At 44.0% G+C, this 14,421-nt stretch overlaps 1 protein-coding gene across 4 annotated transcripts in view; it reads right to left on the minus strand.

Moving 5' to 3' along the window:
- The window catches only part of LOC139368057 (vesicle-fusing ATPase), a 40,077-nt gene continuing 25,656 nt past the window's right edge, over positions 1 to 14,421 (minus strand). Inside the window, exons 11-23 of one of the 4 annotated variants that reach the window (XR_011626921.1) lie at positions 12,597 to 12,671; positions 12,122 to 12,309; positions 11,217 to 11,312; positions 10,404 to 10,560; positions 9,038 to 9,171; positions 8,893 to 8,959; positions 8,540 to 8,619; positions 7,397 to 7,531; positions 7,161 to 7,274; positions 4,835 to 4,890; positions 4,657 to 4,731; positions 3,589 to 4,526; positions 1 to 3,426 (exon numbers count right to left, since the gene is read on the minus strand). Coding sequence is in view for 2 of the 4 variants with exons in the window: in XM_071106591.1 (XP_070962692.1) it covers positions 4,701 to 4,731; positions 4,835 to 4,890; positions 7,161 to 7,274; positions 7,397 to 7,531; positions 8,540 to 8,619; positions 8,893 to 8,959; positions 9,038 to 9,171; positions 10,404 to 10,560; positions 11,217 to 11,312; positions 12,122 to 12,309; positions 12,597 to 12,671 (1,133 nt within the window). In the remaining 2 variants the exon portion in view is untranslated. Of the gene's footprint in view, positions 4,527 to 4,656; positions 4,732 to 4,834; positions 4,891 to 7,160; positions 7,275 to 7,396; positions 7,532 to 8,539; positions 8,620 to 8,892; positions 8,960 to 9,037; positions 9,172 to 10,403; positions 10,561 to 11,216; positions 11,313 to 12,121; positions 12,310 to 12,596; positions 12,672 to 14,421 lie in introns of all 4 variants that reach the window. The other 3 variants (XR_011626922.1, XM_071106591.1, XM_071106593.1) reach the window with 3 other exon arrangements.

Here is a 14,421-nt window from a genome sequence, read left to right on the forward strand (position 1 = left end):
TTTTTATTTTATAATCTGAAAATGTTATGTTTTTATAAATATAATTTATTATACAATGTATATATCTGTATGACTGAACTAAGATTATATATTTGAAGAACAAATGATTGGCTCATGCTTTTGCTTCTTAGACAGAGGTACTTTTCTAATCATTGCAGTTTGTGGGCATCGATTCCTCTACGTTTCCTTACCAAATCATGTATATGGGCATTGCACATAACACTACTGAACTAATTTCTTACATGGCAAGCTGTGATGGTGTTCCCAACTGTGATACAGTTATCAATCGTACAATCCTTTCAATACTATAAATCAGAATGTCTCAATCTGCTCTAGGACACATCTGTGAAATGTCTAATTTGTCTCGGTCCATCTCATTTCCCCCTGATAATAGGTGAATGACAAGTAAATTACCACTGCATCTGCAGCATCAATCAATAATACACATATTTATAAAAATGTTCAGAAGAGTACTGTACGAAATCTTCATTAATACAATTGCAACTTGCCATAAAACATTTCTTACAGCATCCAAGACTTCATTACAAATAGATTTTGGACAAAAGGCGCACTGGTCACAGCAAATAATGTATAGATCTGGTCAATATACATATATATACTCAGTGGCCGATTTATTAGGTACATTACCCATTCACAAAAATGGTTAGCTCCTACAGACACGTGGCCAAGCTTGCTATATAACGCAGGCAGACGGGCATCGAGGCATTCAGTTACTGTTCCATTTAACGTTAGAATGGGCAAAACGAGTGATCTAAGCGACTTTGATGAAAGGTCGAAGGAGAATGGCAAGAGAATGGCAAGCTAACAGGCGAGTCCATGGCCCCATCCTGCTTGTTTACAACGGTACAGGCTGGTGGTGGGTACGTAATGGTGTGGGGAATGTCTTCCTGGCAAACATTAGGTCCCTTGATAGCAATTGAGCTATGTTTCCATGCCCCAAAGAATTCAGGCGGTTCTGGAGGCAAAGGGGGGGTCCGACCCGGCACTAGATGGTGTACCTAATAAACGGGTACTTGACTTGTGATTATCTGAAGAAAAAAAAAACTGCATACTGTAGCTACTGTATGTAAATGGAAGTTTGTTAGGCATGCACACAAATGGGGTGAGAGGTGGTGCAATAGTGTCTAATATCGACATTATCCTTCTATTTTAGGGGGCAAACACTCAATAGAGTACCACAGTATGAGTCATAATACGAACGGCCCAGTACATCACGGGGGACAAACTTCCTGCCATCCAGGACCTCTATACCAGGCAGTGTCATAGGATGGCCCTAAAAATTGTCAAAGACTCCAGCCACCCTAGTCATAGATTGTTCTCTCTGCTACCGCACGGCATGCAATACCGGAGCGCCAAGTCTAGGACTAAGAGGCTTCTACCCCCAAGCCATAAGACTCCTGAACACCTAATCAAGTGGCTACCCAGATTATTTGCTCTTTAATTACTTGTTACTTTTATTCTTATCCGTATTTTTTTAAACTGCATTGTTGGTTAGGGGCTCGTAAGTAAGCATTTCACCGTAAGATCTACACCTGTTGCATTTGGCGCATGTGACTAATACAATTCGATACCCATTAAACCTAGAGGTCAAACAGGGAAATGGTTCCAATAATTATCGGTTTTAGAAACACTAAAAATTAGGGGTGTGTTTCGTGTAGGTTTACCCTGGCGTGACGTTTTGATAATTGTGACTTTCATCAATATATTTGCCTGTATTTACCCCCCCAAAATGAAATGCCAATTAGCAGCTAATGTGGCTATCTTGAAGAACTAAATGTGCCATGATGATCTGGACAAGACTGCCAAATTGAGGCAAAGTTAAGAATCTCTGGATTAACTATATGTTAGCTAAATGTATACTGGGGCGGCAGGGTAGCCTAGTGGTTAGGGCGTTGGACTAGTAACCGGAAGGTTGCAAGTTCAAATCCCCAAGCTGACAAGGTACAAATCTGTCAATTTGCCACTGTTCCTAGGCCGTCATTGAAAATAAGAATTTGTTCTTAACTGACTTGCCTAGTTAAATAAAGGTAAAATTTACACAACAATTAATGGTTTTACTGAGTTACAAATTCATCAGACCCCAATGTATGGATTTCACACACATAAGGGATTTATTACAGACAGAAATACTCCTCAACTATCCGGGTAGCCACCCTGACAGCCGTCTCTGACGATCCCCCAGGTGAAGAAGCCGGATGTGGAGGTCCTGGCCTGGAGTGGTTACGGTGAGGCCAGTTGGGTGTACTGCCAAATTCTCTAAAATGACATTGATGAACATTCAATTTTCTGGCAACCGCTCTGGTGGACATTCCTGAAGTCAGCATGTCAATTGCACGCTCCCTCAAAACTTGAGATATCTGTGGCATTGTGTTGTGACAAAACTGCACATTTTAGATTGGTCAGTTATTGTACCCAGCACAGAAATACGTTTTTTGTGCATATGGAACATTTCTGTGATATTTTATTTCAGCTCATGAAACATGGGACCAAACACTTACATTTCTTTAAATGGACAATTCTGTAAACTGTCTTATGCACGTTGACCCAATACCTGTTAACAAACGCACCTGCTAGAGATGACGTGCAGGAGCTTGCAGGGATTTGAAGTTTTGCGTGATGTCTACTTTGATGCTAATTAGCATTTTTGAATCAGAGAGTGAATAGAGCCGAAAATATTGAGATGAACATGTTTATCAAAAAGTCACACCAGGGTAAACCTACACAAAACACGATGCTTATTTTAAGTGTTTCTAAAATGCAAAGGCATGCCAGAGGGTCTCCAGAGATCCTTCATAGAGAACAGCACAATGCAGAAAAAAAACCCTGTCAACAGTATCATGTGTGTTCGCACACGTGTGTCTGTGTGAGTGGTTGGGGAGAGGTTTCCTTCTAAAAGGGTCTGAAAATGAATCACTTTTTCCAGTTACTAGCTAATCAATATTAGTAACATTATTATTAATTCATAACAATTATTCATAAAACAGACTGCTGTGATACTTTGGTCCTATTAGGTTTTGTGTGAGTAGAGTTAAGAGTAAGGCTTGGAACCATCATTTCCTGGAATGATTATAAAATCTAAGCACATAATATATTAGAGCACACACACACAATACATGTTGCAATTAATCAGCTTCACCATCATGTTGCGCATATTCAGCATATGATGCATTTATAGAGAAGTTTGACTGGTCAGTTATGCATACAATTTGAAAATTGCTTTTGTCAAATGCATCATGCCCAATGTTGGAGTTGCATCAAACTCAAATAGGTCATCATATACACAGAGTACAAAACATTACAAACACCTGCTCTTCCCATGACAGACTGACCAGGTGAAAGCTAGGATCCCTCAAAATTAGTGTAGATGAAGGGGAGGCGACAGGTTAAAGAAGGATTTGAGACAGCCTTGAGACAGACATTTGGAGGGAGGCGACAGGTTAAAGAAGGATTTGGGACAGCCTTGAGACAGACATTTGGAGGGAGGCGACAGGTTAAAGAAGGATTTGGGACAGCCTTGAGACAGACATTTGGAGGGAGGCGACAGGTTAAAGAAGGATTTGGGACAGCCTTGAGACAGACATTTGGAGGGAGGCGACAGGTTAAAGAAGGATTTGAGACAGCCTTGAGACAGACATTTGGAGGGAGGCAACAGGTTAAAGAAGGATTTGAGACAGCCTTGAGACAGACATTTGAGAAATGGATTGTGTAGATGCCCATTTAACCTCTGAATGGCACAAGACTAAATATTTAAGTGCCTTTAGACGGGGTATGGTAGTAGGTGCCAGGCACACTGGTTTGAGTGTGTCAAGAACTGCAACGTTGCTGTTTTTTGTTGCTCAACAGTTTCCCATGTGTATCAAGAATGGTCCCCCACCCAAAGGACAGCCAGAAAACTTGACAACAGTGGGAAGCATTGGAGTCAACGTGGGCCAGAATCCCTGTGGAACGCTTTCCACACTTTGTTGAGTCCATGCGCCAACGAATTTAGGCTGTTCTGAGGGCAAAAGGGAGTGCAACTCAATATTAGGAAGGTGTTCCTAATGGTTCATACACTCAGTGTACATGGTTTTGCATACACTTTTCTCATGTTTAGTTATAAACATACATTTGATTTTTATACATAAAATCCCCTGGAGTGCTAGCAGCACAAATCACAACACTTTGGATGCATCTCAAATGGCACACTATTCCTTATACAGTGCACTTCTTTCGACCAGGGCCCATAGACATCTGGTCAGAACCTAGTGCACTATACAGGGAATAGAGTGTCATTTGAATCACAACACTTTGCCTTCAGAAATAACAATTACAGACTTAGTTTACACACACAGAGAAGTAGTGCTGATGAGGAAGGAGGACGACGCTGGTCGATCGAGTTGCCATGGAAACACACGGTACAGCGATTTACGTGGCGAGCGTTTGCGATGGCCAGATTAGGTCGGAGATATAAAATCTCTCGCTCACTCCATCTTGCCGGCCGCATCCGGGCTTCCACTCCTCGCCCACTGAGGGTAAAAGACAGAATAAAAGAAGTGTGAGGAGTTAGAAGAGCAGGAAGGAAGAGAAAGAATCTGCTCATTTTGTTCCAAACCCACTCTAACACGCCCCTGCTCTACCCTCTGTTCAAGCACTTACTGTGAGAGGCAGCTACTGCTGGGCAATGCAGCTCCACCATGGGCTTAGATGGCTATGTGCTTGTCAGAACCCAGCCTGTGGGGAGGGAAGGAAATATACATGGATTAAACAGTCAACCAACTACACAAGAATTAGCTGGTGTGAGATTGGGGACAGAACAGAATAGTTCTCTACTTACGCTCCCTGTTCTCTCAGCAGGGTCAAGAACTTACTAACTCGGTATTCAGGATCCATCTGGAAGACACACGTGTTAGCTCTCTGTGCATATGTCCATACACTGGCCTTCATAGCCTCCTTTCCTATAAACGTGTCGAAAAGTACAGGCCCGGGGCCAGCACAGCAAACGTTCACGCAGGGCTGTCTGTAATTGGCTGGGAAGGTGTGAGTGAGGGGCTCACAGAAACAATGTTACGTAACAATGCAGATATGTGGTACATTCAACTATGGTCGTCTTCTCCATTTATGATGGAGATATAGACTCAGTGCACAGTTTATTAGGTACACCACCCTGTTCACAAACATTTTTCACGTGGCTGTGGCTTGCTATATAAAGCATGCAGACAGGCATGGAGGCATTCAGTTTTGGCCATACAGTTAGAATGGGCAAAAGCGAGTGACCTAAGCGACTGAGCATGGTATTATTGTCGGTTACCAGACAAGCCAGATCCAGTATCTCAGAAACAGTCGTCCGACTGGGCTTTTCACGCACAACAGTGTCTAGGGTTTACCGAGAATGGTGCGACAAACAAAAAACATCCAGTCAGCGGCAGTCCTGTGGGTGTGCGTGTGTGTAACCTTTATTAAACTAGGCCAAACCCGGCTAAACCCGGACGACGCTGGGCCAATTGTGCACCGCCCTGTGGGACTCCCAATCACGGCCGGATGTGATACAGCCTGGATTCAAACCAGGGACTGTAGTGACGCCTCTTGCACTGAGATGCAGTGTCTTAGACCGCTGCGCCACTCGGGAGGGTGAAAACAGCTCATTGATGAAAGAGGTCGAAGGAGAATGGCAAGAATTGTGCAAACTAACAGGCGGCCCACAAACAGGCAAATAACGGTGCAGTACAACAGTGGTGTGCAGAACGGCATCTCGGAACTCACAACTTGTTGGTCCTTGTCACGGATGGGTTATTGCAGCAGACGACCACACCGGTTTCCAATCCTATCAGCTAAAAACAGTGGGTACGCGATCACCAACACTGGACAATTGAAGAGTGGCGAAACATCCCCTGGAATCCCAGTTCCTGCTACGTCATGCTGATGGCAGAGTCATGATATGGCGTAATCCTGCCTGGTGTCAACGGTACAGGCTGGTGGAAGTGGTGTAATGGTGTGGGGAATGTTTTCCTGGCACACGTTAGGTCCCTTGTTACCAACTGAGCAACGTTTCCATGCACCAAAGAATTCAAGCTGTTCTGGAGGGGGGTCCGACCCGGTACTAGATGGGTGTACCTAATAAACTGGCCTCTGAGTGTATATGATTGATTTGGACTGAACACGATTAACTGTGTTACATAAAATATGTGGAATTTCAGACATGACCTCGAGTTCATGCTTTTCTATAGAGGAAACAGGATTTGAAGATGTGTGTGTATCGTGTGTGTGTGTTTGTGTCACGTCGGCGGAGCAGGGAGTCTGTGTGCAGCATGTCTCGGCAGACACTCGTTCATACTTCTCCTGGATGGAGGGAGGGAGCTGTGCGTGTGTGTCGGTGTGCCAACTCAACATGGCTGCATTAGTGCATACCACAGCAATTAGGCTACACGGCATTCAGCAGCCACATGGACAAGCGACCAGAGACCATACAACCAAGCACACCACAGCCACATACCGTAAACTATGGTTACTACTATACAGTAGTAACACTTGCACTGGATTTTTATACCCTGGTCCTTGGGAACCACATCTGATTCAACCAATTCAAGTCATCTTCCAGCCCTTGATTAGCTGAATCGGGTGTGTTAGCGCTGGGCAATAACAAAAACATGCACCCCTCTATGAGGAAGTTTCTGGACGGGGCCTAAGAGAGTAACGACCGTCACAACAGTAGATAAGACATTTCCAAGGTGCGATGTGGTCTTTTTTTTTTTTGGTATCCCTCTACTAGTCAGAGCATGTGAACACATAAGACAGGGAAGTATGCGGAGAATGATCGGGAACTATAGCGATGACATTTTTGGGGCTCACCACAAAAATCACTGTTGAATCCAAACTGGTTTTAATGAAAGGTCGTAATTAACAGCAGGTTGTTTTGACTGAAACCAGACGAGATTCCATCTGTGACTCCCAAGACTGTGGTTGTCTAGGCCGGAGTTCTCCAACTCACGCTCTGGGAGAGCTAAAGGGTGTGTGTAGGCTTTTGTTCCAGCCCAGCAGTAACACATCTTAACCCGCTAATCGTGGTACAGATTGAAGAAGGCCACGGTTAGGTGATTATTTGATGGTTAGTGCTGGGCTGGAATAAAAACGTGTCACCTAAACCGGGGCTTTGTCTCTGTCACCTGCACCGCCATCTCGATGACCATCGTCAGCTTCTTGATGCCGATCCACACCGCCTGGCTCTTCACAGCCTTGGCAATGGCTGCCCGCTCTTTCTCCTGGAAACTCCCCAGCATCTACAGCAGACACAGAAGCAGTTTAAAAGCTCACGCAACAAATCCATCACTACTTATCACAACTTTAAAACCGGAGAGCGAGGAACATCCATTTCTGTGTCTGTGTGTGTGTGTGTGTCTACCTCCAGGGCTTCAACCAGCTGCTCTCCTCTAGAGATGTTGGGGATGTGGATGGTGGTACTGAAGGCGTCAAGCATCTCCATCTCCTGCAGCACGTCCTTCCTGCTGGTGGTGCCAATGATCAGCAGCTTACGGCCCTGTGTGTGTGTGTGTGTGTGTGTGTGTGTGGGGGGGGGGGGGGGGGGGGGGGGCACATAATGATGGAGAAGGAAATTAAGCTCAGTGCCAGACAGGGCATCCTGTACCATATAATGTACGGAAGTGTATCAAACACATTTCAAAACGGCGTGCTTCACATCATCAACATCAATGGGTTGGAAAAGGTGGGGTCCCTACTGCCTAATATGAGCCTTGTGGATTTTTATCAACCTTTTGCATTTTTATAAAGCTTGATTCTGGCCAGTCTGTCAGTCTCTCCACGGTCAACCACCTCTACATAGCTGCTTAAGTCTAGGTGACTCTGAATCAGGAAAGTGGATAGTTTCTTTCCCCAGAGGCCCTAGTCTCTCGTTCGGGGCCAGAGGAGAGGAGGATTATGGGCTGCCCCCCCCCATTGTGCGGGGGGGGGGTGCCCATGCATGCAGATGAGGTACCACACAGGCGGCGGTGCTGCCAGGTTGTCCCCCCACCCCCCCCGGCTCTCTCACAGAGCCCATTCTCTTCTGTTGCCCGCCCCCCCTCGAGGCAGGCCTCCCCTGGCCTCACCCGGGCCGGGCACCCCGCTGGGCCTGGAGCTTCACAAGCCTGGAGAAGCAGCCCCGGCTCCCATTCACACCCAGCACAACAGCCTGCCTAGACCAATACATTATCATACTCATTGACAAACGTTCACAGCTGAAAGTAGGCCTACAGCCTTAAATGTGGTAGTGTCTTACATTCAGGATATATAGCTCCTGCACACAGAAACACAGGGGTAAAGATGTATACTGTCCCACAACTAGGATACACTTTGATTCACTCTGCATGGAAATGACTTGCATTACTGGGGGCATCAGTACGATCTGCTGACATCTGTCTGCCACTGGCAAAATAACGACTAGAGCATACACAGAAACACTTAAATGCTAAGACTAAACACACACACACACACACACACACACACACACACACACACACGTAAGTGCCAAAGTTCACAGAATACTGACTTTGGGAGGGGGTTTCTTGAGGAGAACCAGCAGAGCTTGAAGGACCAGGTTTGAGAAACGAGGGCCAATCGGGACATAGTCTGAGAACAAGGACACCAAAGCACAAAGAGAGAACGAGAATGTCGAATAAATATTCCGACCTCGTGATTCAATGATCTGTGGACTTTTACCATCAAAGTGATGCTTGGGTGGAAAATATAAGAGCATGGTTTTCCAACACATGGTTCTTTAAGAAGGTCTGTATCCTAAGCAAACTGCCCAGTGTTTACTGTATGTTACAACCCTGAACTTAGGATACTTAAAAAAGAAACGAAAAGGAGAACAGTGTAACGACAATGCAAGCAGGACCTTACCCAGCAAGCGTTCAATGTCGTCCACCACTACACAGCTCAGCTGGGACTTGTAGGCATCTTCAAATATCTGGAACAAAGAGGGTTAAGGATGGTCAAGACACAGGTACTGACACAGGTATGTGTGTGTGTGAAACCCTTTCCTCACCTTCTTGATGGCCTGGCACTTAGCGATTTCGGAGTGACCGATCATCTTGTCAGGAGAACAGATCTTTATAAAGGGAAACTGGGATTCCTCTGCGATCTTAGCAGCTAGGGCCGTCTTTCCACTGTTGGGGGGACCTAGGAGAGAGAGAGAACAGGATACTATATATACCGCTATCCTGTATTTTGAACCAAAGGAAGTCTTAATGATAATATGACTATTTGAATAAATATTTGCATTTATCAGTATGCTTAAATATATATTTCAGCTCTTATAATGCCAAACATTGGAAAATGTCTTTCTTTTATATATCTTCATTTTACCATCTTCATGCTGGTGTCCCTTTTAGCAGTAAAGGGGTAAAACAAATATATGCTATAGATACTATAATATAGATGTGTTACAATGTACTATAGTATATTCTATAGATGAGTTACAAGGTTCTATAGTATATTCTATAGATGTGTTACAAGGTTCTATAGTATATTCTATAGATGAGTTACAAGGTTCTATAGTATATTCTATAGATGTGTTACAATGTTCTATAGTATATTCTATAGATGTGTTACAATGTTCTATAGTATATTCTATAGATGTGTTACAATGTTCTATAGTATATTCTATAGATGTGTTACAAGGTTCTATAGTATATTCTATAGATGAGTTACAAGGTTCTATAGTATATTCTATAGATGTGTTACAATGTTCTATAGTATATTCTATAGATGTGTTACAATGTTCTATAGTATATTCTATAGATGTGTTACAATGTTCTATAGTATATTCTATAGATGTGTTACAATGTTCTATAGTATATTCTATAGATGTGTTACAATGTTCTATAGTATATTCTATAGATGTGTTACAATGTTCTATAGTATATTCTATAGATGTGTTACAATGTTCTATAGTATATTCTATAGATATACTATAGAACATTGTAACAGTTGGTGTCATTGCTTTTCTTACATGCACTGACTTTGCTCAGAGCTGCTTTGCTGAGGGAAATTTGAACTACTATGTGAGATGCTCCCGAGTGGCGCAGTGGTCTAAGGTGTCACTACAGACCCTGATTCTATCCCGGGCTGTATCACAACCAGACGTGATCGGGAGCCGCATAGGGCGGTGCACAATTGGCTACACGTCATCCGGGTTAGGAGAGGGTTTTCCCGGGGTAGGCAGTCTTTGTAAATAAGAATTTGTTGTTAACTGAATTGCCTAGTTAAATAAAGTTTAAATAAAATGTGCTTGTTGTACCTAGCTACCTTAAGATAAATGCACTAACTGTAAGTCGATCTGGATAAAATTGTCTGCTAACTGATTCAAATGTAAAAGTGTGTGTGTGTGTGTGTGTGTGTGTGTGTGTTACCTTCCAGGAGCACAGACACCAGCGGTGTGCGGTCGCTGTTCTTAGTCTGCTGCACCAGCAGCTCCCCATCATCCAGCACAGCAGTCACCGGGTCACCCCACTTTATGATGCCATTCATGATGTAGCTGGCATAGTCCTCAGAGTTGGTACCAAACGCCTGGCCATTGGAGAGAGAGAGAGAGAGTCAGATCCACTAAACCAGGGATCCCAAATAGGCAGCTCGCTGGCCAAATTCAGCCTGCGAGGGATTTTATTTGGCCCCCCAAGTTTTTTCCGCAAAAACATTTGTTCTTGAATATTAAGACTGTATAATTACCAGGACATGAGCTCAAAGTGATTTTAACGAAGGAAATCTGTTCCCAAGTATTCCCACGCATAAATAGAGAGGCATATGTGATCGCTTCCAAATGTAATCAAGGTTTGAAAATATTCTGTTTTTGTCAAATACTATATCTGTTTGGGGTTACTGCGGTCAATTTGCAGTGTACAAATGATTTATAACTATGTTCCGGCCAAACGACCATGCACTCAAAGAAAAATTGGCCCACGGCTGAATGTAACTGGGGACCCTTGCACTTAACCATCCATAGCCTGAAAGGGCCCCTTATTAAAATCACTTCTTAAAATTATCTCAAAATTATAAAAAAATATATATATAATTCCCTGTGTATAGTGGACACTGCCATCAACTACAAGTGGATGACGACATTTTTTTAAGTCCAAATGTTGAGGGGGACTTTTGGATGTAGGCAATGGTAAAGAGAGGGGTCTGGAGAAAGGTAAAGAGATGGAGGACGGAAGGGGTCTACTCACAGGTTTGATGTCGTTGTCCAGCGAGGCCAGGAAGTCATCTCTGTGGACCTGCAGATTCACAGCCTTCTCCAGGTCCACCTCCACGGTGGCACTGGCCTGCAGGGGGACAGAGGGATGTTATTAGGATGGTCCAATACAGACGGTTAATAGATGTTCAACTAACTATCAACAAACTGTTCGACTAACTTTAATGCTAAACCCTGACACTAGATGAATTAGACAAAATGTGGACAAAATGTTCAAGCTAATCATTGATAGTATCTACCTTTATTTAGTCCTGTAATGATGACAAGCTAATAGTGACTTTTAGGTCTTACTGATTTACACACACACACGCACGCACGCACGCGGCCAGATTAAGCGAGGTGGTAGTCTGTTAAGTGGTCTGCCCCCCCCACCACACTCCTGGACCATATTAGAGGGTGATGACATGGGCAGACAAGGGCTTACACAGGTGGAATGGCTGGAGTGCTCCCTCCCCTCTGTCTCTCTCTGTCCTTATCACTCGTTTTCTCCCTCCCTCCCAGACGAGAGTTGTCTGACCTTTCCGCTCTGAGGGAGCACTTTGTCTCATGACTGATTGTGAAATAACTACGAGACCTACAACCCCTTAACGCATAAAGATGGTCAGTTGTAGAGTTGATGTTGAAGAGGAGAGAAAAACGCCCTCTATCTTGGCCAGGGCTGCCCAACCCTCTTTCTGGAGATCTAACGTCCTGTAGGTTTTCAGTCTAACCCTAACTTAATATATCTGAAATGGCTACTTAAGGTCTTGGCGAGCAGCAAATAACTAGAACCAGATGTGCTAAATCAGGGTTGGACTGAAAAACCTTCAGGATGTTAGCTCTCCAACCAGGAGGGTTGATCTAGGCTAATGAAAATGGCCGCCTGTGTGTGATATTGACCTTGATGTGACGGTTCATGGCAGTGGACTGGGCAGCTCTGACCAGCCCCTCCAGCTCGGCTCCGCTGTAGTTCTTGGTCTCGGCGGCCAGCTCGCTGACGTCCACGTCGCTGCCCAGCAGGTTGAACTGACGCATTTTAGCCATGTGGATGTTGAGGATCTGGACACGCCCCTTCTCATCAGGCAAACCTGGGGGAGGAAGCGCGAGGGGAAACGTCTCGTATATATCTGTGTTTTTTTACCGCGTAACTGCATACTGTACAAGAGATGGACCTGGAACAGTAGAAATGTCTGGGTGGTGTTTTGTTGGTTGTCGGGTAAAAAGGTACAACATCTATGAATAACAATGTCTTTCTCAGAAGAAAAGAAACAGCCTGAAAACAAACTAAAACCGGAATACAGTAAACTAACACAAATTAAGCAAGGTCTTTGGTTAGGGTGGATGCTTTGTGGTGTACTACGTTGTGCTTTCTTACCGATCTCCATTTTGACTTCCAACCTGCCTGGTCTCAACAAGGCCTCGTCTATCAGGTCCGGCCTGTTGGTCATTCCTTAGAGGCACAGAGGGAGAGATAGAAGGAGAGGGAGAGATAGAGGGAGAAGGAGGATGAGATAGAAGAAGAGGGCAAGAAAGGCATAGCTCAGATAATCCCGCTCATCTTCTCAGACCACAACTCGACCGGTCAGTCAAGCAGACTGTGGCCCTACTACATACCATTTTGGAAAGTACTGTTTAGTAAAAACGTAAGCAGTAAGCAACAAATATCAACATACTACTCAACCATACTGATAAGGCGTCATCTAACGCGCAATCATGCTTGTTGCGCGCCATTCATTCATTTTTGTAGTGTCCCCTATTCTGTCCCCTATTGATTAATTGATCTTATAAACTGGTTGGTTCGAGTCCAGAATGCGTATTGGTTGACAGCCGTGGTACAGTATATCAGACCATATACCACAGCTATGGGATGTAGCCAGGAAACCTGCGTTGTGTTGTGCTTTAGAACAACCCGTAGTCATGGTATTTTGGTCATATACCGCACCCCCTTAGGCCTTAATCAGACTAAACAAAAGATAAATAACTTTGATTTTTCAAAACGAATCCAAGTGGTTGGACTTATTGCAACTGTTTACAGAGATGGTTGTTCCAGTTTCGATGGTTTAGGTAGTCTTGTTTGACAAGCTCTTCACCATAGCAGTCGTTCTGAATGCAGGTTGTCGGTGATAAAAAAAGTTCAAATTGTTGAATATCCTCCCTCTGTCTGGATTCCAATAGGAACTACAAATCATTTCAATAGCCAGCATATTGTGACTTGCAGATCTGATATGGCCCATGAGCCAAGACTTCAGTGTTTTGTTAGACTTCAGTGCGGCTTTTGGCTTTATCGAACATAGTTGCTGCTGGAAAAACGTGTGTTATGGCTTTACGACCCCTGCTATATTGTGGATAAAGAGGTACCCATTTAACAGAACACAGAGCGTGTCCTTTAATGGAAGCGTCTCCAACATATCCCGGTAGAATCACGAATTCTCCAGGGCAGCTGTCTAGGCCCCTTACTTTTTCAATCTTTACTAACGAGTAAAGCCAGTGTGTCTATGTATGCGGATGACTCAACACTATACGTGGCAGCTACTACAGCGACTGAAATGACTGCAACACTTAAAGAGATGCAGTTAGTTTCAGATTGGGTGGCAAAGAATAAGTTAGTCCTAAATATAAATATTTGGGACAAATCATTCACTGAACCCTAAACCTCAACTAAATCTTGTAATAAATAATGTGTAAATTGAGCAAGTTGAGGTGACTAAACTGCTTGGACTAACCCTGGACTGTAAACTGTCATGGTCAAAATATATTGATACAACAGTAGCTAAGATGGGGAGAAGTCTGTCCATAATAAAGCGCTGCTCTACCTTCTTAACAACACTATCAACAAGACAGGTCCTACAGGCCCTAGTTTTGTCACACCTGGGCTACTGTTCAGTTGTGTGGTCAGGTGCCACAAAAAGTGACTTAGGAAAATTGCAATTGGCTCAGAACAGGGCAGCACGGCTGGCCCTTGGATTTATTCAGAGAGCTAACATTAATAATATGAATGTCAATCTCTCCTGGCTCAAAGTGGAGGAGAGATTGACTTCATCACTACTTGTATTTATGAGAGGTTGTTGAATGTTGAATGTTGAATGTCACCCATGCATACCCTACAAGACATGCCACAAGAGGTCTCTTTGCAGTCCCCAAGTCCAGAACAGACTATGGGAGGCGCACAGTACTACATAGAGCCATGACTACATGGAACT

Source organism: Oncorhynchus clarkii, chromosome 16 (genome assembly GCF_045791955.1).
Source record: "Oncorhynchus clarkii lewisi isolate Uvic-CL-2024 chromosome 16, UVic_Ocla_1.0, whole genome shotgun sequence".
NCBI lineage: Eukaryota > Metazoa > Chordata > Actinopteri > Salmoniformes > Salmonidae > Oncorhynchus > Oncorhynchus clarkii.